Source organism: Grampus griseus, assembly GCF_964374135.1.
Source record: "Grampus griseus genome assembly, chromosome: 20".
In the NCBI taxonomy this organism is placed as follows: Eukaryota; Metazoa; Chordata; class Mammalia; order Artiodactyla; family Delphinidae; genus Grampus; species Grampus griseus.
Window position 1 is genome coordinate 20,588,263 of NC_139014.1, and position 21,842 is coordinate 20,610,104.

Here is a 21,842-nt window from a genome sequence, read left to right on the forward strand (position 1 = left end):
GCTAATACTGCAGGATGTGAGGAGGGCGGGACCTTGAGCCACAGTTTTTCCTGTGTGGGTGCCACGATGCGGAAGGAGCTGGTGGGGGACACAGGGAGAGGCCCCTGGGGCTGGGCACTTGAAAGGGGAGCTGTGCGGGCAGCAGGGCAGGCTGGTGAGGGGCCAGTTGGCATCCAGCGTGAGAGGTAGATGGAACTCAGCGGGCACGAGTGGCAGAGAGCAGAGGGAGTACTGGCGCGGGGGTGCCAAAGGGGCACAGAGGAGGGGCAAGGCAAGGGGGGGTGGCCAGGACCCTGTTGTATTAACTCACAGCTCTGATCGGCAGCCCTACCCCTGGGGACCTGGTGCGGGGGGCAGTTCTCTCTGATGTGGGGGGAGGAGGGGCAGCTCTCAAAGTGCTTGGGGGTGGGGGGCTCCTCCCCTCTGGCCAGCCTCAGTTAATAACTTAATATCATCTCTCTATCAATCGCTCGCTCTCTCTTTTTTCTCTTTTTTTCTTCTGTCTAGTACTTCTTCATTTATCTTGTCTCCGTGCCTGGTTTCCAAAGTGCAGTTAGAATGACTGTAATTTTTAACCTCCAGGGGAGGGGCCAAGCCAAGCCTTTCTTTGCACCCAGGCATCTGGGGAAGCAGAGAGGCCCTTAGCCTGGAGGGGGAACCTAGGCCAAGAGACTGGGCGGGGGGCTCTCTCTTGCATGTGTGCAGGGGGTGAGTTGAGGGCATCTTCCCCCATCCCTCCATCCCCTACGGTCAAGATGGCTTGTCCCCTCTTAGCTCTCCCTCCCTTCTCCTACCTTCTCGGAGGACGGGGTCCTGGGAACTGCAGGACACGGTCCCCCCCGCCCCCTGACCCCCCCCCCACCTCCCACACTGTCCTTTTCATAGCAAGTTCATTTGTTTGCCCTGCCCCAGGGCTGGAGGTTCTGAGGAGGGACGGGGCAATGCGGGGTGTGTGTGTGTGTGTGTGGGGAGCTGAATCTATCCGAGGACGAGAGGGAGGAGAGAAGAGGTGTGGGGGTCTCCCTCAGCCCCCAGCTCTGCCCCTTCTCTCCAGGCTCCTCCCCACCAGCTCCGCACACCCTCTGGCCGCCTGAGGCTTTAGACTTCCTGATCCTCAAAGACCTCGAGGAAGAGTGGGGGGAAGAGTTCGGTGGGGCACTCGACTTTCATGTGGAGGAAGCGGCTGGCGTGGCAGGCCCCGATCATGCGGAGGTCAGTCACCTTCATCAGCAGCTTGGGCCAGAAATGCGGAATGTTGTGTTTGCGGTGGTTGACGTAGTGCTCGAACGCCAGCAGGTACGCCTCCTGACTCTTCTCGATCTTGTCCACACACAGCAGGCCCGAGCGGTCTGCGGGGAAGGAGGGGCAGGCGGGTGAGTGGGCGGAGGGGGGCAGAGGCGGAGAGGCTGGGGGAGAGGGAAGAAAAACACGTTCTGGGCAAGTGTAGGGGCAACCGCAGGGCAGAGGGAGGGGACCGGGGGGTGGAGGGGCAGGTAAAGAGGACAGAGGGCAAGAGGTAGGCCTGGAAAGAGAGGAGACCTGGAGACAGGGCAGGACTAGCAGACAGAGAGATGGGGTGGGGAGAGCAATACAGAGGGAGTTAGGGGCAAGAAAGGGGGACTGAGGACAGAGGAGGGATGGGGGAGAGAAGGTGAATGGGAACAGAGTAGGGGATGGGGAACAAAGGGGTCTGGGAGAGACAGAGAGCAGGTGGGGGCAGAGAGAACAAATGAAGCCAGGATAGGAGGAGAGGAGGGACTGGGAGGTAAGAGATGGGCCTGGATATCAGAACAGAGTGGGGGTGGGTGAAAGAGCAGGGGACAGAGAGGTAGCTTTGTGGAGCAGAGAGACCACGGGGTTAAAGAAGGAGCGTGACAGGCCCAGGGCCCAGCCAAACTCTGGGCCCCTGGACGCTCCTGAGCCCTCCCAGCCAGGCCTCGGTACCTGTTGACATTAGCAGCACAGCCTGCAGCAGAGCCACTTCCGTGTCATCCAAGTTAAAGGCAGAGAGTGACTTGCCCAGTTCAAAGATGGCATCGGAGACGACACCCAGGCCGCCATTCTTGAGCTGCTCCCGCTTGACAGCCATCTCCCCGCTCAGTGTCAGGGTGTCGCTCTCGGGGTCATAGCGGACAGCCGCCCGCAGGGACATAATCTCCATGCAGCACCCCTTCAGGAGGATGATCTGGTCTTCGCAAGGCAGCTGCAGAACCACAGGGACACTCAGCAGGCCCCTCCCCGTAAGCATCGCCTGCGGGGGCCCCCTGGGAGCCGCAAGGCCACCACGGGCCAGGAACGTGTGCTCTGAATAGCTCCCTTGCAATGAGCGATGGATCTGCCCTGTTTCATTAACTCTCCCAACCGTGCCTCTGAGTTAGGTCCCGTCAGTACCTCCATGCCCACCGCAGATGAGCAAAGGGAGGTATAGGGAGTTAGGCCACGTGGCCAAGGTCACAAGCCAGTAGGGCAGCCTGTTCCCAGAGTCAGTGCTCTTTAAAGTAAGGAGAACTTCCAGAGTCAGGATGGCTGCGTAGACTTCAGGGGAGACAGGAAGGGACGGGCTGGGGAGGCTGGGCCCGTGGAGCCTGCTGGTTCTTTAGGGATCAGCTCACCCTGTGCGTGTATGTGTGTGCATGTGTGCGTGCGTGTGTGTTGGCTGTGTTGACCTACAGGAATTGCTCCCCATCCAGAGAGCTTCAGATGAGCACGAGCTGGGACTGGGTGATCTGGGGAGCAGCCCGAGGTCTCCCTCCAGCGTGGCACCGTGTCTCTCCTCCCATCTGCCACTCACCTCAGAGAACATGGGCAGTTTTTTGGCAAAGTCCACCACGCGGGTGATGGCCGGGGTGATGATCTTGGTAAACTCGCTGAAGGCCTCAAGGTCCACCTTGTCTCCGTCCGGCATGGAGACGATGGGTGACTGGCCAATGTCATCCGGCTAGAGGGAGAGATGGGGGTCAGCTGGGGCTGCAGACCCCTTTCAACCTCTCACAGAGGCTCCCTGCCCACCAGGGGGAGCTCCAAGGCAGCTTGGGGAGGCGGGGCCACCAGCACCTGGGGACAGCTGTGTCCCAACCCAGGTCTAAGGCTTCTCCCATCTTGGGGCAGAGAATACACCAGCATCAGAGCTCCAAGTTGGCTAATAATCACAAGGATCATAATAGCAGTAGAGGTAATGTCATAACAATAGAAGCTAGATTTACTGAATATTTAACATGTAACTAGGCATGAAGCCATGTGTTTTACACATACTATCTCATTTAATCCTCACCACGACTTATCACCATTAGTTGATGTTATACTTACCATCATTTCACAGATGAGGAAACTGAGACAGACTGCAGCTAAGTAATAAGCCCAAGGTCATGTGGCTAGTAAGTGGTAGAACCAGGATTTGAACCCGGGCAGTCTGATCCCCGACAAGTTACGCACACACGCGCTTGGGATCAGAGTCAGTGCTCCTAACAGCATACTACTGTTCCGCACGCGGACACACTCCGCCAGGAGTTTTCTGCCTTCCCCACCATACACAACCAACTATCCGTCTCCTCCCAAGCTGGCCATTTTCTTGGCACTCAGTTTTGCCGGGGCCTAAAACAATGCCCAGCAACCAAGAGGTCCCCCAAAATGCTGTTACATGACTGTGTCCTCACCCTTCCTCCCAGTCACTGTGGGCGGGAAAAAGAGGAGAGCTCACCTCCGTTCACTGGAAATTCGATGAGGAGGGCAAGGCCCTGCCCTCATGGAGCTCCCAGTCAGATGGAAAAGGCAGGACCCTGATAGCAGCGACACACACACAGGTGTACGAATCAGCACTGTCAAGTCGTGGAGACTATCAGCCTTGGGTCAGACTAAACTAAGAAGGCTTTCCAGAGGAGGCAAGACTCTGAGTTCACTCTCCTCTCCTGGCTACCTGGCTGCCGCTCCCCCGTGCTCCCTCTCTCCTTACCAGGAATTTCCGCCTCTGTTTCCAATGGCTGCCCTGGGCATTTGTGCTGCGATGGGCCTCCGTGGCAACGTGGATCAGGTCCCACTCTTCGGGAGTGGGCTCTGGTCGCTGCTGCAGTGATCGGATCATCTCCTCCTTCCGCCGCCGCTCCCGGTTCTGCTCAATCAGCTTGCGTTTGGCCACCCGCTTCGAATCATCTAGAACCACTGTCAACAACAGACAGATACGATGCCCTTTGCATGGCACACTCCGTAACCCACTCAGAAACTATGCTTCCCAGTAGGCCAAGAGAGGCTAAGTGACTTCCCAAATCACCTAGCAGTCGGGTGGCACAACCTGGATCCTGAATGATCACTGAGACCACATCAACTCCAATTTGGGCTGACCCAGAGGAAGACCATGTTCTGATCTAAAGGGCTATGGTGACAGTAGTTACTAGAAGACTGTACCATCCAATCCCTAGCTAATGAAAAATGCCCTCTCTCACCCAGAAGTGGGGTGCCTTCTCTAGTAGTCAGAGACACTGTGCTCTTGGGGGGGGGTACTCAGGACTTATTTCTACCCAACAACTCTAAGGCCCTGGAGTGGTGAAAGGCAGGCAGGCACTGGGGCCCATGCCCCGAGCCCAGAGAGGGATCCTGTTTCCTTTTCTTCAGAGATGAGGGCAGCAGGGACCAAGATTCTGAACATTCATTCTGCCACCAGCCTGACCCAGACTGTCCCTCTTCTCTGTGGGTACCTGGAAGGGAGCTGCTGTGTCTGAACGCACCCCCCTCCCACAGCTGCCTGGCCCGCTTCCCCCACCCATCCCCTTACAGTCCATGGCCATGCCCACAGCGATGCACTTCTTGAAGCGGCACAGCTGGCACTGATTGCGGGTGATCTTGTCAATGACACAACAGCTGTCATATTTGCACGAGTAGGTGGGGTGGAGGTTCTTCTGGATTGTGCGGCGAAAGAAGCCCTGGAGTTGGGGGAGGGCAGGGAGACGGAGCATGTTGTGATCACAACCCTCCCTTCCTGGATCAACCGTGCAGTTCTCTGGGGTTGGCGGGGGTGGGGGGCGGCGGGCTGGGGAGCTAGTGAGGGAACCTGGCATCCTCTCGACACAGCAAGCCCAGCATCACTGGGCTCTGCCAGGACTTAGAAATACACATCCTCAGCCCCCCAGCTGCCTAGGGGCCAGGGTACATGGGTAGTGGTGGTGGCAGAGTTAAGGATGGTGACCGCAGTTAGGAGATTTGAGCCTGGGATGGTGTGAGGTGCTCAGAGGCCTGAAGGAATAGCCGCTTTGGACACCAATTAATACCTGATTTTCCATCCTGTTAAACGACTCTAAAAACAACACTGGCCCCAAAACCATTCTCATACATGCTGCCTGTTGCCCATGCAGGTGGAATTCGTGAAATGGGGGGCGGGGGGTCAGAAAGTTAAGAAAAGGCATTGGGTATGAACTCTAGTAGCATGAAGAGAATATTTTCAATTTTATATACAGAGTTTAGTCTTTGCTTTAAAGGAAAAACCTCAAGACTCAAGATGGCAGTGATAATATGAAGAGCTAATGTCTGCTGCATACTTACTATGTGTCGGGCACTTATAAGCCTTTTCTTTCCTGTATCATCACATTTAACGCTCACGTCAACCCCGTGAGGTAGGAACTGTTATTATCTCCATTTTGCCGACTAAGAAACTGCAGCTTGGAGAGATTAAGCACTTTGCTCAAAGTCATATGGCTAAATGGCAGCAGACACTCAGAACTGGACCTGAGGTATAAGACACAAGGTCTGAGCTCTCAGATTCTGGGGTGCAATTAAAATCACCTTGGGCAGCCATCAAAAATACAGACTCTTGGGCCTCACGCTAGCGGGCCTCACGCTAGACCTACAACATCAGGCTCTCTAGGAGTGGGAAGGCATCTCTGTCCTTTCGGGATGCCCCGCTGGGACTCAGATGCCCTTGAGGGTGAGGTTCCTGGCTCTATATTACACTGCTGGCATTGCTTGCAGGAACACTGCTAGGGGACTCTATATCCCTGGTGGTCTTGGTCTGATTGACGACACCAGGAAAGAGAGGAACTTGAAGCCTTGACACATTCTTAAAGCTTTCTGTTTCTTGAAAGGTCTTACATTGTCAGGAAGTGATGATCCTGGGAAAACCATGTAGGCTGATGTGTCCAAAGTGAGATCTAATGAAGCCTCTTCAAGTCAGAGACCCGCTCTGCCCAGGGAGACTCTGCCATCCTCTTCTCTGGCCTCCGCCATGCCCCCCAGCACTGGTTCTCACCCTTTCAGGTGCAGTGGAAGCAATCCAAGGCAGATTCCACCACAAAACATTCTGATTGAGTAGGGCTGGGATGAGGCCTTGGGATCTGCACTTAACAAGTACTGCAGGTGGTCCAGGAACTACGTTTTGAGAAACACTGATGCTGTTTAACTGATGTCAGTCTTTCTCTGGTAGGTTGTGAGCAACTTGAGGGAGGCACACATACTGCACATCTCACGCTTAATACACTGAATGGATGGATGAAAGCAGACATGTATTGAGTGCTTCTTTTGTACTTGGTGCTGTTTTAAGTACTCTATGTGCGTTATCTCATTTTATTCCTCTAGCAACTCTATGAAGTAGGTAGTATGTTTATCCCCATTTTATAGATGAAGAAACTGAGGCTCAGAGAGATTAGGCATCTTACCTATGAGTGGCAGAGCAGGGATTATGAATGAACAAATGAATGAATGAATGAATAAGAGAAGAGAAATGAGGATATAACAGGTGCGTTTTAGCTTACATGTTTATAGAGCTGTCTGTTGTGCCAGGTGCTGAGGGACTTAAAGGGAATGTGATGGCAGGGGGGGAGGGTGGAGCTCAGGTGGTGGGGGAGGGGCAGGAGCTGGCTGGTCCATACCTTGCAGCCCTCACAAGTGATGCAGCGGTAGTGATAACCGGTTGCCTTGTCCCCACACACGACACACTGCTCGTCTTTGTCCAGGTAACTAGGGATATACCCTGGGAGGGAGGAAGGGAGGCAGGCAGGCAGGCATGGCTTGGGTCCCCAGCAGAGAGGCTCCTATACTTTCTCCATCCCCCAGCTTTTCCTTCCTGGCCCATCCCCTAGCCCAACCTCCCTGAAGGGTTCTCTGTCTCCAGGTATAATCCTGGAGACACATCAGAGGTCACCTTGTCCATCCCCTTCCCTAAGAATATGGAGAATCCAGTTCTTCTGACTGCCCCATTCAGGGCTTTTCTCTTGCTGCATGCCAGGGGCAGGGGATATGGGAGAAGGAGAAGCAAATGTCAGAGCAGCTCATCTTGGGGACCTCGGGCAAGGGAGTTATGGGGGAAGGGAAGAGGCCCTTCCTGACCTAATCCATCCTCAAAGGCTGGAGCGTGCCCCACATCAACCCTCTCACCCCAGACAAGTCCATCCCACGCTCTCCAGGAGGCTCTCCCTGTGGGACACAGGACTGCTGGTATAGGCCCAGGCCCTGGAATTGTCCCGGCCTGGTTCTGTCGGGTTGAGGGTGGGAAGGAAGACCACACGCAGCCAGGCTCACCTGACATGCTGGTTTTCAGGGAACATTGGCCGTTCTTTCTTTTTCGCTTTCCATCTGGTGACCTGGCACTGGATGGGGGCAAAGTGGGCCGAATCAGAGAGCAGTCCTTGGGCAGCCCCCCTTCTCATTCCATAGGCTGAAGTCATCCCCCACGCCTGACTCCCTCCTTCTTGTGTCCTCATCCTACCTCCCACCCCCAGGTCAACTGACAAAACTGAGAAGGGTCCAGCTATCTGGAAGCTTTGGGGAGAGAGATAAAGGGCTTGGCTGGGGCACAAGCATGTTCTAGGGCCCCAACATACACACACACACACACACACACACACACACACACACACGAGCACGCCCATAATCTATAAGATAGCCACATATTTAAGCCTTCAGTACATGACACATATGCAGAAAGAATCTTCAGGACATGCTTAAAGCTATATAACCTTTAGAATACACACAAATGTGTGCAACATAAGACCAGCACACACGAACAACTATGCTGCCTTCAGTACAAACCCAGGCACGGTAAACAAGCAGCAGGTTCTACCATCTATATCTATGCAACTTTCAAGGCTTTCTCAAATGTGTTATATGACCTCTAGGATATGCCCACATGTTACACAACCCTCTAGACGGGCACCTAATAATACCATGCCCCTCCCCCCAGTGAACATGTGACTTGATTTCCAGGTCATGCACACACGCTAAATAACCACAGTGGGACTTCCCTGGTGGCGCAGTGGTTAGGAGTCTGCCTGCCAACGCAGGGGACACGGATTCGAGCCCTGGTCCGGGAAGATCCCATACGCCGTGAAGCAACTAAGCCCGTGCACCACAACTACTGAGCCTGCGCTCTAGAGCCCGCGAGCCACAACTACGGAAGCCCGCGTGTCTGCCACAGCTACTGAGCCCACATGCCGCAACTACTGAGCCCGCGTGCTACAACTACTGAAGCCCGCGTGCCTAGAGCCCGTGCTCTGCAACAAGAGAAGCCACCGCAATGAGAAGTCCACGCACCGCGACGAACGGTAGCCCCCGCTCACCACCACTAGAGAAAGCCCACGTGCAGCAACGAAGACCCAACACCAGCCAAAAATTAAAATAAAAGTAAATTAAATAACCACAGTGGCCCACTAGAACCTAGACCCAAGAATATGAGAAAAGGATGGGACTCCCAGAGCTGCCCAGTCCATGGCCTCCCTTTAACAGAGCAGCAAACCTAGGCCCCACTTGTGCTGGTGACACTGTGGCTGGAGTCAGAGCCAGGACAAGGATGCTGGGCCCCTCCAAGTAAGGTATTAGCAACCCTCAGCCACTGCACACATATGTTGCCAGCCTCTCCACATACATGTTACATAACCTCGGCACACACAGGTTACATAAGCTTTCTACATGCATGCACGGATTGTATAACCTCCCACACCCACCCTGTGTGTGGCATGTTGCAGGGTCCTCCGCCCTCTCTCCACCCGCCTGGGGCCTGATGCGGCTCCCAACACACTGACACAGTGACCTTGGCCAGGGTCACAGCCACAGACAACTCTGTGTTCCACACGCCCTGGGGATTACCCCTGTCTGATGTCTACAACAGTTCGAGGGTCGGATCTCCCTCCTGCCTCTGGAGGGGTGGGTGTGGGGGGAACTCCCCGGCCACCTAGGCCCCAGTCGAGCTGGCAGTCTTCAGCAATTAACTAGACTCACAGCCTCTGGGTGCAGTCCCAGGGACAGCCACAAGGTGGCGCAGGGACATGGGGGAGGGGAGGCAGACAGGGGAGGGGCTGCAGTCCTGGGGGACCAGGAACTGGCATTCCCGCCTTTCTCAGAGTTAGCAGCAGACTTTCCCAGATCCACAGAAGTCTGGGCAGGGAGGTACAGAGGCTGTAAGTGAGAGCTACGCAATGACAGGTTAAATCTTTTTCAGAGCCCCCAGGGGTGGGGATTGGGTTGGGGGGATACCCCCATTGCCCTACCCAGCTGCCAGCCCCATCCACTTCCTCTACCCCTCCAGGGACCCAGTCTTGGGCCCCAGGGCTTTGCTGGGCCAGGCCTCCGGCCTCCTGGCTCAGGATCTGGTCTCCTAGGCAACGGCCACACTACTCCCCAGAGCACCCCCTCCCCCACCCTCTCCCTGGCCATAGGCACAGGCTGTACCCAGCTCCCAGGGCACCACGCCAACTGAGACTGAGCTCTGTGCCACTTGGAGCTGATGGGAGAGGCAGAGACCCTCTGGGCTCCTGAAGCACAATGCAGATAGTAGGTAACCCATCCCTAGTTGCGTGTGCAGGGCTGATGCCTCCTCCACGTGGGAGCAAAACCTTCATAGCTGGCATTCACTTTCACTTCCTGGGAGGAGCCCCATGGCAATGCCCGCCCTTGCCCATGAACAAGGAAGAGCTTGTGAGGCTCCCAATAGGTTCCAAATATAAGCGTGAGCTGTGACCAACAGCTACTGGTGCATGTGCCCTGAAATGTCATGTCACATGCACCATGGCTTCTGGACAACACGCTGGTGGTCAGAAGTGAACAACCTGGTAGGGAGAGGAGGGAAATGGCAAGGCTTGGATTCCACATGCTCAGGTGAGGGTGGCTGAGGGGACACTGGGGGGCATTGGAGACTCCCAGCACTGTCAAGGGAGGGGCCACGTGCCTGCTGCCTGTAATTACTCTGCTCTGAATCACCTCCCCCTTTCAAAATGGGCATCTTTCCATTGAGGTGCCTAATTCCCTGCCGCATGGGAACATGACCTCATCTCCTGGGCAAAGGTAGGCAGCAGGCTTGTTGGCCTCATGCCCATCCCCCCAGAGGTGCTTAAAAGGCCCAAGCTCCACTCTCTCGGGCCCAGCCAGGTGACCCTTCCTGTTGCCTAGGAGTTGGCACGACCTAGTTGCCAGACCCATTACCTGTTCTCCTCTGGGTCTGACCCACACTCCACCTTGCTTGGCTTCTGTTCCATTCACTTTAATTCCATCCAGGATGCCCTCCAGCACGCCAAGAGACTGGGGTGGGCACACTGGCCCCCCCGGCACGCCCACAGGCCGCCCACCCCCCGCCACCCAGGCCCTAGGGCCCAGCACCCATGGTGCCCGCCTCAGCACTTGGCCTTTCACACCATGCCCTGCGCCCCAAGGGGGGCAGGCGGTGAGAGGGGCCAGGGAGTGGCAGATAGTGGGGTTGTGGGGGAAGCCGGGTCTGTGGGGGGGTCCTGGGCTGGGGGAGTAGCTTCGGAATCTTGTCCTGTCCGGAGGTCCCTGCAGAGAGAGGAAAGAGGCAGGGATAAGGCGGCGCCATGGTGGGGCTGGGTGAATAGGATTCCTTTGGTGCCAACATTTGGGGGCTCGTAACGAGATGGTGGTAGTCATGGAGGGCAGGCACCAGGACAACGCTTCAGATTAACAGACAGCAGGCAAGACTGGAGAGCCACATCCTGCTCCCCAGACATGGAAAGTGATGGAGGGAAAGAATGAGGTCACCCATGTACCTCGTCTCAGTCCTCACATTCCAAGTGCCTGGCCCTTAACAGGCGTCTATTAAACATCAGCTATTGTTACCACCCCCCAGTTTCCCTAAAACTCATCAGTATTACAGGGCAAGAGGCCACCAGAGATGGGCAGCTTCAGCCCAGGCATGGGGGGTACTGGAGAAGGAAGTGTGGTTTGTGGGGGCAGCATGCAGGGATCCTGAATGCCCACGTGGGTGCCTTCACGGAGAGGGGCATTGCAAATGGTAGGGAGACGACCTCCCCGGCTGCTGGCTCAGTTACGACTCCCCAATCCCGGCCCCCCAAGGAGCTTCCCATACAAGGTCCCGAATCACACTTCCCAGTCTGAGGACCAGACTTCCCAGTCGGTTTAGCTGAGCTGCCACCCACCAGGATGGCAAGAGGAGGGGAAAGGAAACTAACCCGCGTTAATGGAATAGAGAATATAGGCCCTCTGGTATCAGAGCTGCACAGGTGAGGAAATAAAGCCTCAGAAAGCCCGACCATTCACTCGAGTTGGCACAGCTAGTGAGCAGCCTGCCTCCGATGCTTGCCTTGTCCTGCTATCTGGGGTCCAGGGCAGTGCCCACCTGGGCCAACCATTCCCCCCATGCTGCTCCGCTGACCCCAGCCTGCAGACCCGAGGCTCTGTGTCTGCACACACAAGGCAGGTGTGGGCACGTGAGAGGGGACAGAAGGCGCAGCTCTCCGCACACAGCCTCCATCGAGTGGCTGCTGCACCAGAGTCGTTGCCCCTGGGCCCCCCCGGCCCCACCCCTAGGAACTGATAAGGAGCCAGGGTGGGAGGGGCAAGGAGAGATAAGTCAGGCCACTGGGCAGGGTAGGACCGGGCTGGACCATGGGACAGGGCCTCTGCACTCAGACAAGTCCCCATCCTGGGGAGCAGGGCAGTAGTACAGAAGGGTGGCCTACTCTGCTTTCGATGCCCCCGCAGACCAGAACTGGGCACTGGGGGCTGGACAGGAGACATGGGGTGGAGGGGTGCGAGCAGGGAGCCTTAGCCCAGGGAGCCGTCAAGAAAGTAGGTCAAGTTTTTCTTGGCTTGCGGAGAAATTCCTGTTATAAATTTATAATGGCGTAGCCAGCCCTAAGGGGTGGAGATGGGGGGAGAAGGAGTGGGTGGGGATGCCCAGAGCCTGGGCATAGGGGCCTGCTGCTCTCAGCCAGAGCAGTGAGGGGCTGGGGGCTGAGGCAGGCGTGGGCCTTGGGCTGGACAATAGAGGGCTATTTTCTGTCGCCTCTGTTTCCACTTCTATCTGTGCCCAGTGAAGCTTCCTTTGGTCTGTCTGTCTGCATCTGAATGTCTCTCTCTCTCTCTCTCTGGGTCTGGGTGTCTCCCTGTCTCCCCCACCCCCCAAGACTGTGCCTCGGTGCTTGGCACACCCTGGCTGCGGTGCTGCCCCCGCCCGTCTCCTGCCCACCTGGCATACTGCCACCACTTGTTTACAGAAGCTGGAAAAATCCACTCGCCAGCCTGAGGCCCGAGTGCCCCCGGGGAGGGGAGGAGGCAGGCACAGGAGTGGGCATGCTGAGAGAGGGGCAGCCGCGCGAGCAGGCCCTGGAGGCAGGTGAAGGGAACCGGGGTGTGTGGGAATGGGTATCAGCGGCTACGGGCCAGACCAGGCAGGGAGCACCGGCGGCAGCACATGGCATGGGCAGCTCCTGCCCCAGGCCACAGCTCTGGAAGACCCCTCCCCCTGACTTCTGCTACCGCCAGTTGCTACAGGGCACACCTGGGGCAGTGCCAACCTAAGCCACCATGTTTTTTTTCCCTTCCCCCAACCCAGCCTGGCCTTAACTCCAAATGTGGCTGGGCACTGCCAAGGGCTTGCACGTGCCTGCTGCAGGGGGTGGAGGGAGGAGGCCCCCACTCTGCCTCACCTCTATGCTGAGCCGAACGGTGCCTGATGCCACCCAGGCTCCACTGAGCCCCTGGTAGTGGGCAGGGAAGCAAGGTCCTGCCCTCACTGCTTAGGGCACCCTTGCCTGGCACCTAGCAGGAGGCTGGAACCCCTGGGGAGTCCTTGTCATCTCTCTGGGGACATACCTGGGCCTCTGAGGCGACAGGGCAGGCAGAGGGCCCAGCATGCGGGGAGGCACATAGCACATGTGCCTGTGTTAGCTGTGGGCAGTGGGGCAGGGGGGCGGGGCAGAGACACCCATGCTGAAGGGCAGCCTCTCTCCCCTCCTCCTGGAGTCCTCCTCAATTCCCCCAGTGCCAGCCTGGCACATCCCCTGCAGAGGAAGACGATCAGCATCCCCCCAAGAGGCAGAGGGCTGGAGCTATGGGGCTCTGAGACTAGGCCGGACAGCCGGCAGGCAAGGCCCACCTGTTGGCTGGCCTGGCCACCCACTCCCTCTTTGTCAGATAAGAGATGCCTGGTGGCAGTGTGGGCAAGGTGCCCGCGGAGGGGGAAGCATTTCATTAAGCTTAAGTGCTTCTGCAATGGGGGGACTGAGACAAGAGGCCAATGCGGCATCCATGGGCACCATGCCATGTTCCTGCTGCTGGACTGTCCCACTCCGCAGTCCTGTGGACCCAAGGGACTCCCCGGAAGGACTCCTAGGGCTGCCAGAGGGGACTCTCTGCCCCAGAATCCAGCCCCCAATTCTGTACCCACCACTCTCCTGAGTGTCTGCTCTTGGCTTTGGCCCCACCTGTCAGGGCCCGTGAACTTTGTCCTTAATGCTCTACGGAAAGCCCAGCCCTCCTCCTTGCCAACCACAGAGGGAAAGACTCACATAGAGAGAGGGGGGCTGAGAAAATGGGAGAAAGAGAAGAAGCAGAGAGGTGAAAGGGACGATGGGGGAAGAGGGGGAGAAGGATGAGGAGAGGCAAGAACAAAGAAATGGGCAGGGGTGGGGGCAGAGGCAGGGATGACAATGAAGCCAAGGGAGAGGAAGAAAGGCAGCAAGGAGATGGGAGTGGAGAGAGAAGGGTGAGGGAGAAAAGAGGACAGAGAAGGGAAGGGGAGACAAAGGCAGAAAGGTAACAAAGAAAGATGGGTGGGGGGTGCTTCATGGAGGCTGGGGGGAGGGGAGAAGAGAAACGGTTTCCACGGTGACAGCTGGTTCTTGGTGGCCTGGCATGTGGGCTATTAATAGTGCTGTGGGGAGATTCACACCTCCCTCTCCCCTTCCCCTTTGCCTGCTGCTAGGGTGGGGGGAGGTACTTCTCCCCCACTCCCAATTATCTGGCACTGACGCCCTGACTCCACACCATGGGGGCCAAGAAGGGTGGCCAGGTGGCCACTGTAGCCCAAACACACACACACACACACACACACACACACACACACACACACACACGGGCATGCACAGGCAAACACAGGCATCTGTGTGCAGACACTGCCGCCTGTGCCAGCGTGGGCTCCCATGGACAGCCACAAACACCAACAGCCCCGGGAGTCTGGAGATGGTGGAGGCTGCGGCAGCAACACAGGCGCGCAGGTTGAGGAGTAGATGCCTCTCGGGGCTGGGACCTCTTCCTCCTCTCCCAGATCCCCCCGTTCTATTCTCAGGTATGGACTGAAGGGGACTGCCCCACCCAACCTGCTGTTATCCTAGTGCCAGCAGAGAGAGGAGGAGTGAAGGCGGGAAGGGAGGTACTATTTGGCAGGTGTGACATGGCAGAGGAGTACACAGACAGAGGCACCAGCTTGGCAAGCGCGGCGGGGGGGGCGTGGGTGGGCAGGGGCTGAGGCAGCCTCTTTGGTGGGCTCTCGCTGGGCCCCCATGAGATGGATTCTGGAGCGTAAGGGCAGCGACCCTTAAGTCTGATCTCCTAGCCACTGTGGGGCCTTGGAGGCTAGAGAATGGGAGATGGGGTTGGGGGATATAATATAAGGGGGAGATAGGTTACTTAAACAAAAGGATCCTCTCCTCCAAAAGAATATAACAGGAAATTCCCCCCTGCAGGCACAGACAGAAAGACATAAACAGTAGCCTTGACTTGGGCCAGATGCCCAGTATTAACATCAAAGACTGTGCTTCCCGCCCAACCCCACCATAACCTCACCCACCTGCTGCTCTCCTGTCCCTCCTCCCACCCCAGGCCAGCTCCAGTCAGGCATTAAGGTGGGCGCCCAAGTCTAGGGCTCACCTCCATCCCCCCCCACGCATACTGACTATGGTTGTGCCCACATCCATGCTCAAGAGCTCAGCCCCTTCCCTGTCAACCCACAGAACTTCGTGCCCCCTGCCCCAGTTCCCCCCAGAAATGGAGGGGGAGATCCAAATAGCCAAGAAGGCAGAGTTAGGAGCACCCACAAGCTGGGCATACTCTCCCTGCCCTCCCCCCAGCAGCCAGCGGGTAATCGGAGCTGGGAGGTGGGGCAGCTGAAGGCTGGAGGCATGAATGTCACAGGGCCAAGGCGCTCAGTGCAGATGGCATGAGGGGCACAGGGCTTGGGGTCCTCCCTTCCCCACTCCCCTCTTCCAAGGAGGAGGCTGCAGAGAGGAGTCTGCAAGCCCTGGGGAGCACGCCCAGGAGGGAAGGGAATGGTGGACGGGAAAAGAAAAGCAGGGATGTTCTCCCAGGCACCCCAGAGAGGCGGGAGATAGCCCCCACCCAAGCAGAACTGGCCGAGGAGGGGAGGTGGGGGAGAGGGACGAAGAGAGAAGCGGGGAGAGAGAAGCCAGGAGAGGGAGGGAGGGAATGGGGAGAGAGAGAGAGATTGAAAATTGTGTGTGTGTGTGTGTGTGTGTGTGTGTGTGTGTGTGTGAGAGAGAGAGAGCGAGAGAGAGAGAGAGAGAGAGAGAGAGAGAGAGACAGACACAGAGAGAGAGACACAGAGAGAGAGACACAGAGAGAGAGAGAGAGGGAGAGGGGGAGAGAGAGAGACAGAGAGAGAGAGACAGAGAGAGAGAGAGAGAGAGAGAGGGAGGGGGGGAGAGAGAGAGAGAGAGAGAGAGAGAGAGAGAGGGAGGGAGGGAGGGAGGGAGGGAGAGAGGGAGAGAGGGAGAAGGGAGAAGGGAGGGAGAGGAGCGCATACGAGGGAGAGAGAGCAGGCGAGAGCGAGCAAGTAAATGCAGCTGAGTCTCCCGCACACACACGGACACGTGCAGACACACACACTCACCCCGCATGCGCAGAGCCGCGGGCTCTGGGTACCCCATTCCAGCAGATATTCAGAGCCCTCCCCAGCCCACACATGCCCAAAACACGCATACATGGATTGCACGCACAACACACCCACTCACTGATGTGTACAAAGACGCTGATAGCCACCAAAGCCTCAGGTCCCATTCCCCTTCCCTCGCCCACGCCCCACGCGCCTGGGTAAAAGAGAAAATGAAACAGGCAGCTAAGGCTCTAGGAGCCAAGAGCTCATCTCTTCCTTACAAGAGTAAGAGAGGAGGAAGAGGGCTGGGGGCTGGGGCCAATCACGCTGCTCTGCCACTGCTGGAGGTGTGGCTGTGCCTTTGGCCCTAACCTTTAACCCCAGTCCCCAGTGCTGGGTGCCCACCTCCAAAGCAGGGGACCAAGGATAGCATTTTCTGGGCACCAATAAGTTCCATCTTGCTCCCCTTGTCTACCCAGAGAACTTCTGACCCCTCCCTCTGGACCACCTCACACAATGGCATGCAAGCGGGAGGTCCCCTTTGGTGCCCCAGCCCTGGCCTGCCAGGAAGGCAGGCGACACCATATGCCTGAAAACCACATGCTCCCCTCCCTCCAGCAGCCCCAGATGCCTCTGTGAGAGACGGAGAACTGTCTCTGGTTCCAAGCAGCGTGTGTATCCGCACCCTGGAGCGTTCCAGGCCTTGGGAAGAGAGGAGAATCCACAGGCGTTGTTTGCCGTGCCAGTGCCAGGATGCAATACCGACTGACCACAGGTGTCACCCCACGTTATGTTATTTACCCTCACTCTGCGTGAGGTGGGCATCATTGTCTCCAGATTATGAAAACCTAGGCCCAGAGTCAGAAACTGGCAAATGGTGAAAACCCAGCCTCCAACTCCCAGCCCGCGCTCTTCCCGCCATGGTCACGCTCGCCTCCCTCCCCAAGAGGCACAAAAGTCCCCCAAGCACCTTTAGAGCCATGAGAACCAGGGTTGAGATGAGCTCCCTACTCCAGAGGCTCCCCAGTGGCCCACCACTGTCCTGGGGGAGCTGCATAAAAGGAATTTGGGGGGAGAGAGGAGTCCTATCACCAGATGCAGAGGAAAGGTGGCAACCCAGGACAGACCCTGGGTCTCGAGGTGCCACGCCTAACACCCTCCTTATTCACTGCCGCCGTCCTCCACACTAATGCCCCCTCCATGCAGGGGTGGGGAATCTGTCAGCCGGGCTGGGTCCTGGTTGATTGATCAATGGCAGGTAGCTGAGATGCTGGGTCCCCAGGAGAGAGGAAGGGTGCCATACTCTACTCATAAGGAAGGAGCAGGGGTATGGAGAGAGCCTGCTTTCCTTGTTTTTTCTCTCCCCCATTCCCAGTGCTCAGACTTGTCCTAACCAGAGATGCAGTGATGCCCAAACATTCATGCATTTGCCCCTAATGGGGAGGTGTGTCCAGGCTGAGATGTCAAGAGCTCCTTTTAAGAAGCAGCTAAAAGGTGATCAGAGGAGGGCAAGGCAGAGGGGCTCCAGCCTGCACAAACTCATGCGGGAGAGAGAGGGGACGTGGAGGCTGAGGAGGCTGGAGATTAGCGACCCACTATCCCTACCACCCCCATCCCCATCCCATTCCTGTGATGTCTAGGAGATCCAATTCTCCACCGAGCTTCTCCAAGAAGTGACCTACAGACTTCCTCGTTGTAACAGCTAACACATACAGTGCTTGTTAGGCACCAGGCACTTGTTAAAGCATTTTATGTATTCTGACTCCTCTAATCCTCAAAAAGCTGAATGAGGTAGGTATTATCCTCCTCAATTCACAGACAAGGCAAGTGAGAGGTTAAATCGCTTGCCCAGGAGTATACAGCCCACAAGTGGCAGGGCTGGGATTCAAACCCAGGTGATCTAGTTCCTATATATATATATATATATATATATCCCTGTTTTTAACCATTACAGCATATCACCTGCTAGAGGAACAATATCTTGTTCTTTCATCCAGCTATGTGTTCCCTGTGACCCAGCCTCAGTTTCCCTTTCAGTAGCAGCCATGGATTCTCTATGGTAGAATCCCTACCAGTGTCTCCTCATCCATGGTCTGGGCCACAGCTAGAGGGGAGCATGGCCAGAAATGGTAGATGTCCCCTGCTCAAACTCCCTCTCCGGAAGACTTGCCACTCTGGGCTGGAGGGCCAGCGCATGGGAGAGGGCCTCACGAAGTCTGGGCAGCTGTACCCTCAGAACCAGGCTCTGAGGCTGGGCAAAGCAGACACAGCTGTTGGGCATCTCGGAGGTGGGTCTCAGCTGCCAGGGGTGTGGAGAAAGGCCACTGTGAGTCCTGCCAAAGACCCAGCTCAGCCGGGTCCTGCCAACTCCTGCCACCGCCCCCAGGGGCAATTATCTTCCAGCGGGTCAGTGTGGAGGGAGCCCCCTCTCCGGCCTGTTTGGGAGCTGGCTAGTCATGGCCTGCACACCCAGGCCTTCCACCCAGCTGGTGTCCCCTGGCTGAGCCTGCCAGCCTGAGAGATCAGCATGGGCAGTGGCCGACCCCCTTTCCTTCTCCCCCCCACTCCCAGCCCCCCAAACTCGCTGGCCGCAGCTGCAGTACTGAGGAAGTGCAGGATGTCCTGAGCAGCCAGCTGAGCCCCCTGCCCCCCACCCCAACCTCCCGCTGACCCCAGAGGCAGGGCAGGCAGGCCGAGGGGCGGGGTTTGAGTATGAACAACTGGAGAAGAATGAAGAACCTCACCACCAGTTCCCAGCTCTGAGCAAGGAGGCTGCGGCAGAAACGGAGACCAGAACAGGGGTCGACGGGGTCAGGGACAGGTGAGAGTTACAGACTAGCAGAGAAGCGAGGAGGGAGGAGACACAGCGGAGACAGCGTTGGAGCGAAATTCCAAGTCAAAAATACACATCACTCACCCAGACACTCACCAACATACTGCCTCCTACGGCAGGCTTCCAAGTTTAGACAGGAGGGCAGAGGTGGGTAAAGGGGCCAGACTCACGGTGGGAGGCAGGAACTCAGCTGGGGGCCCGTGAGCATCCCCAGGAATGGCTCAAACAACCCCAGCAGGGGCGGCTAGGTTCCTTATTTGCTTTTGGGGTGGGGATAGAGGCTGCTTCCTAGGAGCCAGGTTTCCCCAAGACCCCCCTCCCCCCAGCAACCAGGATCATCTCAGCTCCTGAAGTCACTGAGCACTGCTTCAGGTCCATGACTCGGCCCTCTAGAACTCCCCTACCCCCTACTCTCTTTGCTCTAATTTCTCTGTCCCTCAAAAAAAAAGAACGTCAAAAAAGAAGACAGGAGGAAGCTTGAGGAGAAAAGTCTATGACTGTATGTCCATCTAGGGGTGTGCCTGACTGCACAGCTACACCGTGCGCATCCAGAGTTGTAGACCTGTGACTGTGTGGGCCGGAGCCTTGTAAGTGCCTTCTGCACCTGAGGCCCTGGGACTGTGTGCAAATGAGTGTACCTGTGTCCAGAGTTCCCACAGTCAATCAATTAACAAGTATTTACAGAGCACTTCCTATGCTAGGCTCTGGGTGGGATCCAGAGCAATTCCAGAGATTCTCCCAGGTCTCAAGGAGCTCACCATCTGGGGGAGGGGGGGGATGACAAGCGAAAGAGGTGGAAAATGTTATCGTGAATGCATGCCTTACACCATTATGGGAGCAGGGGTTTTGTGGTATACAGAACCTCAGAGAGCCACAGTAAGAGTCCAGGAAAATACTTGTTGCTAAGTTGTGTATCCGTGTGTTGATGTGTAACTGCATTTGCGTTTGACTGAGTGACAGCGACTGATACGGCAAGGAGATGATGCCTGTGTGACTGGGCTCATGCGAGCACGTGTGTGCCTGTGAGTGACAGAGTCTTTTGTAATGTACGGCTGTGTGCAATTGCTCTGTGTTCATGCAAGCGTGCGATAGTGACTTTTTCTGTGTGGGTGACAGCGACTCCTCCTTGTTGTGTGTGACAGCATCTCCATGTGACCCTGTGCATGGGTATGTGCATGGGTTGGTCTCCCTGCTCTTGGTCTCCTGTGGGTGTGTCTCACCCCTCTGAGCTCCCCTGTGCAGTGGCAGCCAGCCTCTTCCCTTGTCCCCATGTGGGTGTGTCCAGCAGCTCCTGTCCTTGAATCCGCCTGGGTGTCCCCGGGTGTGCATGTGGCTGTCTATGTGGGCACATCTGTGTGTCTGCATGTCACGTTTGCTTCCCCCCTCATCTTGGACAACAGCCCCCTTCATCCCTTCCCCCTCCTGGGGCCAGAGCCAGCACTGAGAGGTGGGCTCCCATCTCACTGACTTTCCTTCTGCAACCTCCACCCCTGGAAACGCGTGGCTCTCTCCATTGCCCCTATCATCCCCCACCCCGCAGGCTTTTCCTTCACACTGGACTAGGGAAGGCCCCAGGCAGAGAAGGGGCACCAGAGACACGTTGCAAGGGGAGGGAAACGGGTGGCACACACAACACGGGTCCATTCCTCCCTCTCTTCCCTAACCGCCCTAGCTTGCAACTCCCTTAATCATCTAGGAACCCTCAGATACACCCCCCCGCCCCGCACACACACACCCCCCCAACCAGTCGCGTTTTTGCAATTAGGAGTGTTGCAACCAGAGAGCCATGTTCAATTGGGGAGGCGGGTGAAGGGGGGGGACTTCCTCCTCCCGGGGCCAGTGCAAGCCCACCCCCCACCCCACTCCTACCGCCCTCCGCAGCTGGAGGCAGCTTTGCAAAGGCCACTCGGCCTCGGCCTGGGAGGCTAAGGGTGGGAGCTGGGGGGGCAGGCCTCCGGCGCACCGTAAACAAACCGCGGCGCGGCGGGCGGGGGAGCTCCGGCGGCCGGCAGCGGGGCCGGGCCCGGGAATGCGCAGCGGACGGGCCGGACAGAGGCCGGGCGGGCCCTCGAGGGGGAGGCCCGGACGCCATCTCCGCCGGCGAACCCCGGGGCCCACCGACCTCCCAGCAACGCCTCTCTTCCCCAGGGCGTAAGTTGCAAGCTCCCGGCCAGTGACAGGGTCACCGGGGCGTCCAGGAAAGCTGAGGCTGGCAGCGGGTACCCCTCGGGCGCCCCCAGCCCACCTGGGAGCTGGCCAGAGAGCCCCGCGGCTTTGCATAATCAATCGCGATGCATTTGCATATTAATGCCCCCTCGCTCCCTCCCCCTTACCTCGGCGTGGCGCGCTGGACCGGGCTGGGCAGCGACGCGGGGGTCTCAGCGCCCCGTGCCGGGGGCGTCCATGGGGGGCCGGTGGGGCCCGGGCCGCCCGCCTCCTGCGCCCGGGTGTGAGTGCGAGTGAGCGCGGGGGGGCGGGGGGCGAGTGTGGCGGCCCCGCGGCTCCTCCGGCAGAGGCGGCGGCCGCTCTTAGCTCCTCCCTCCCCCGCCCCACTCTGGCTGGGGCTCGGGCTCTGCGCGCCCGCCCGGCTCTCGGCTGCTCCCTGCAGGCCGCCTAGACGCCGCCGCCGCCGCCGCCGCCGGCCCCCGCCTCCCGTCCCCCGCCCCCCGCCCCCCGCCGCGCCCCGGGACCCCGGCCAGCCGCCCCTCGGCCGCCTCTGCCCCCGCCCCGCCCGCACTTGCCCGCCCCACTCCAGGCGTCTCCGGCGGGAGTGGTACTTGGTGACATATTTTGGAAGAGATGTCATTTAGAAAATAGCCTTCCCTTGCTGGAAGAATTGCAGGGTTGGGGGAGATGCACCACGGGGATGGAGAAGGGCTTATCGGCGAGCCGCCTGCACCTTAGAAGTCGGGGGGAAAGTCTAAATACCAAACCCCAGGAGGTTTAGAGTTT

The 21,842-nt window shown here is 57.7% G+C and overlaps 2 protein-coding genes across 4 annotated transcripts in view; one reads left to right on the forward strand and one right to left on the reverse strand.

The window, feature by feature from the left end:
- Positions 1 to 908: 908 nt before the first annotated feature.
- THRA (thyroid hormone receptor alpha) lies at positions 909 to 21,381 on the reverse strand. Its single transcript, XM_082679692.1, has 9 exons — positions 21,224 to 21,381; positions 10,396 to 10,743; positions 7,501 to 7,568; positions 6,852 to 6,952; positions 4,766 to 4,913; positions 3,950 to 4,155; positions 2,792 to 2,938; positions 1,945 to 2,203; positions 909 to 1,349 (listed from the first exon to the last, which is right to left on the reverse strand). The coding sequence occupies exons 2-9, from the start codon at positions 10,446 to 10,448 to the stop codon at positions 1,099 to 1,101; spliced, it is 1,233 nt and encodes a 410-aa protein (XP_082535818.1). The 5' UTR covers positions 10,449 to 10,743; positions 21,224 to 21,381; the 3' UTR covers positions 909 to 1,098.
- MED24 (mediator complex subunit 24) overlaps positions 14,366 to 21,842 on the forward strand; it is a gene marked incomplete at its 3' end in the record, with an annotated part of 39,513 nt that continues 32,036 nt past the window's right edge. For 2 of the 3 annotated variants that reach the window (XM_082679683.1, XM_082679685.1), the window contains exon 1: positions 14,366 to 14,515. Of the gene's footprint in view, positions 14,516 to 20,917; positions 21,042 to 21,842 lie in introns of those variants that run through there. The other variant, XM_082679684.1, reaches the window with a different exon arrangement.

Excerpts from the sequence above, each read along its gene's own strand:
- THRA (XM_082679692.1), bottom strand. The coding sequence starts at position 10,448 with ATGGAACAGAAGCCAAGCAAGGTGGAGTGTGGGTCAGACCCAGAGGAG. Across the intron at positions 2,204-2,791 it reads AACTGCCCATGTTCTCTGAG|CTGCCTTGCGAAGACCAGAT; the intron begins GTGAGTGGCAGA and ends GTGGTTCTGCAG. Across the intron at positions 1,350-1,944 it reads TGTGCTGCTAATGTCAACAG|ACCGCTCGGGCCTGCTGTGT; the intron begins GTACCGAGGCCT and ends CCTTCCCCGCAG.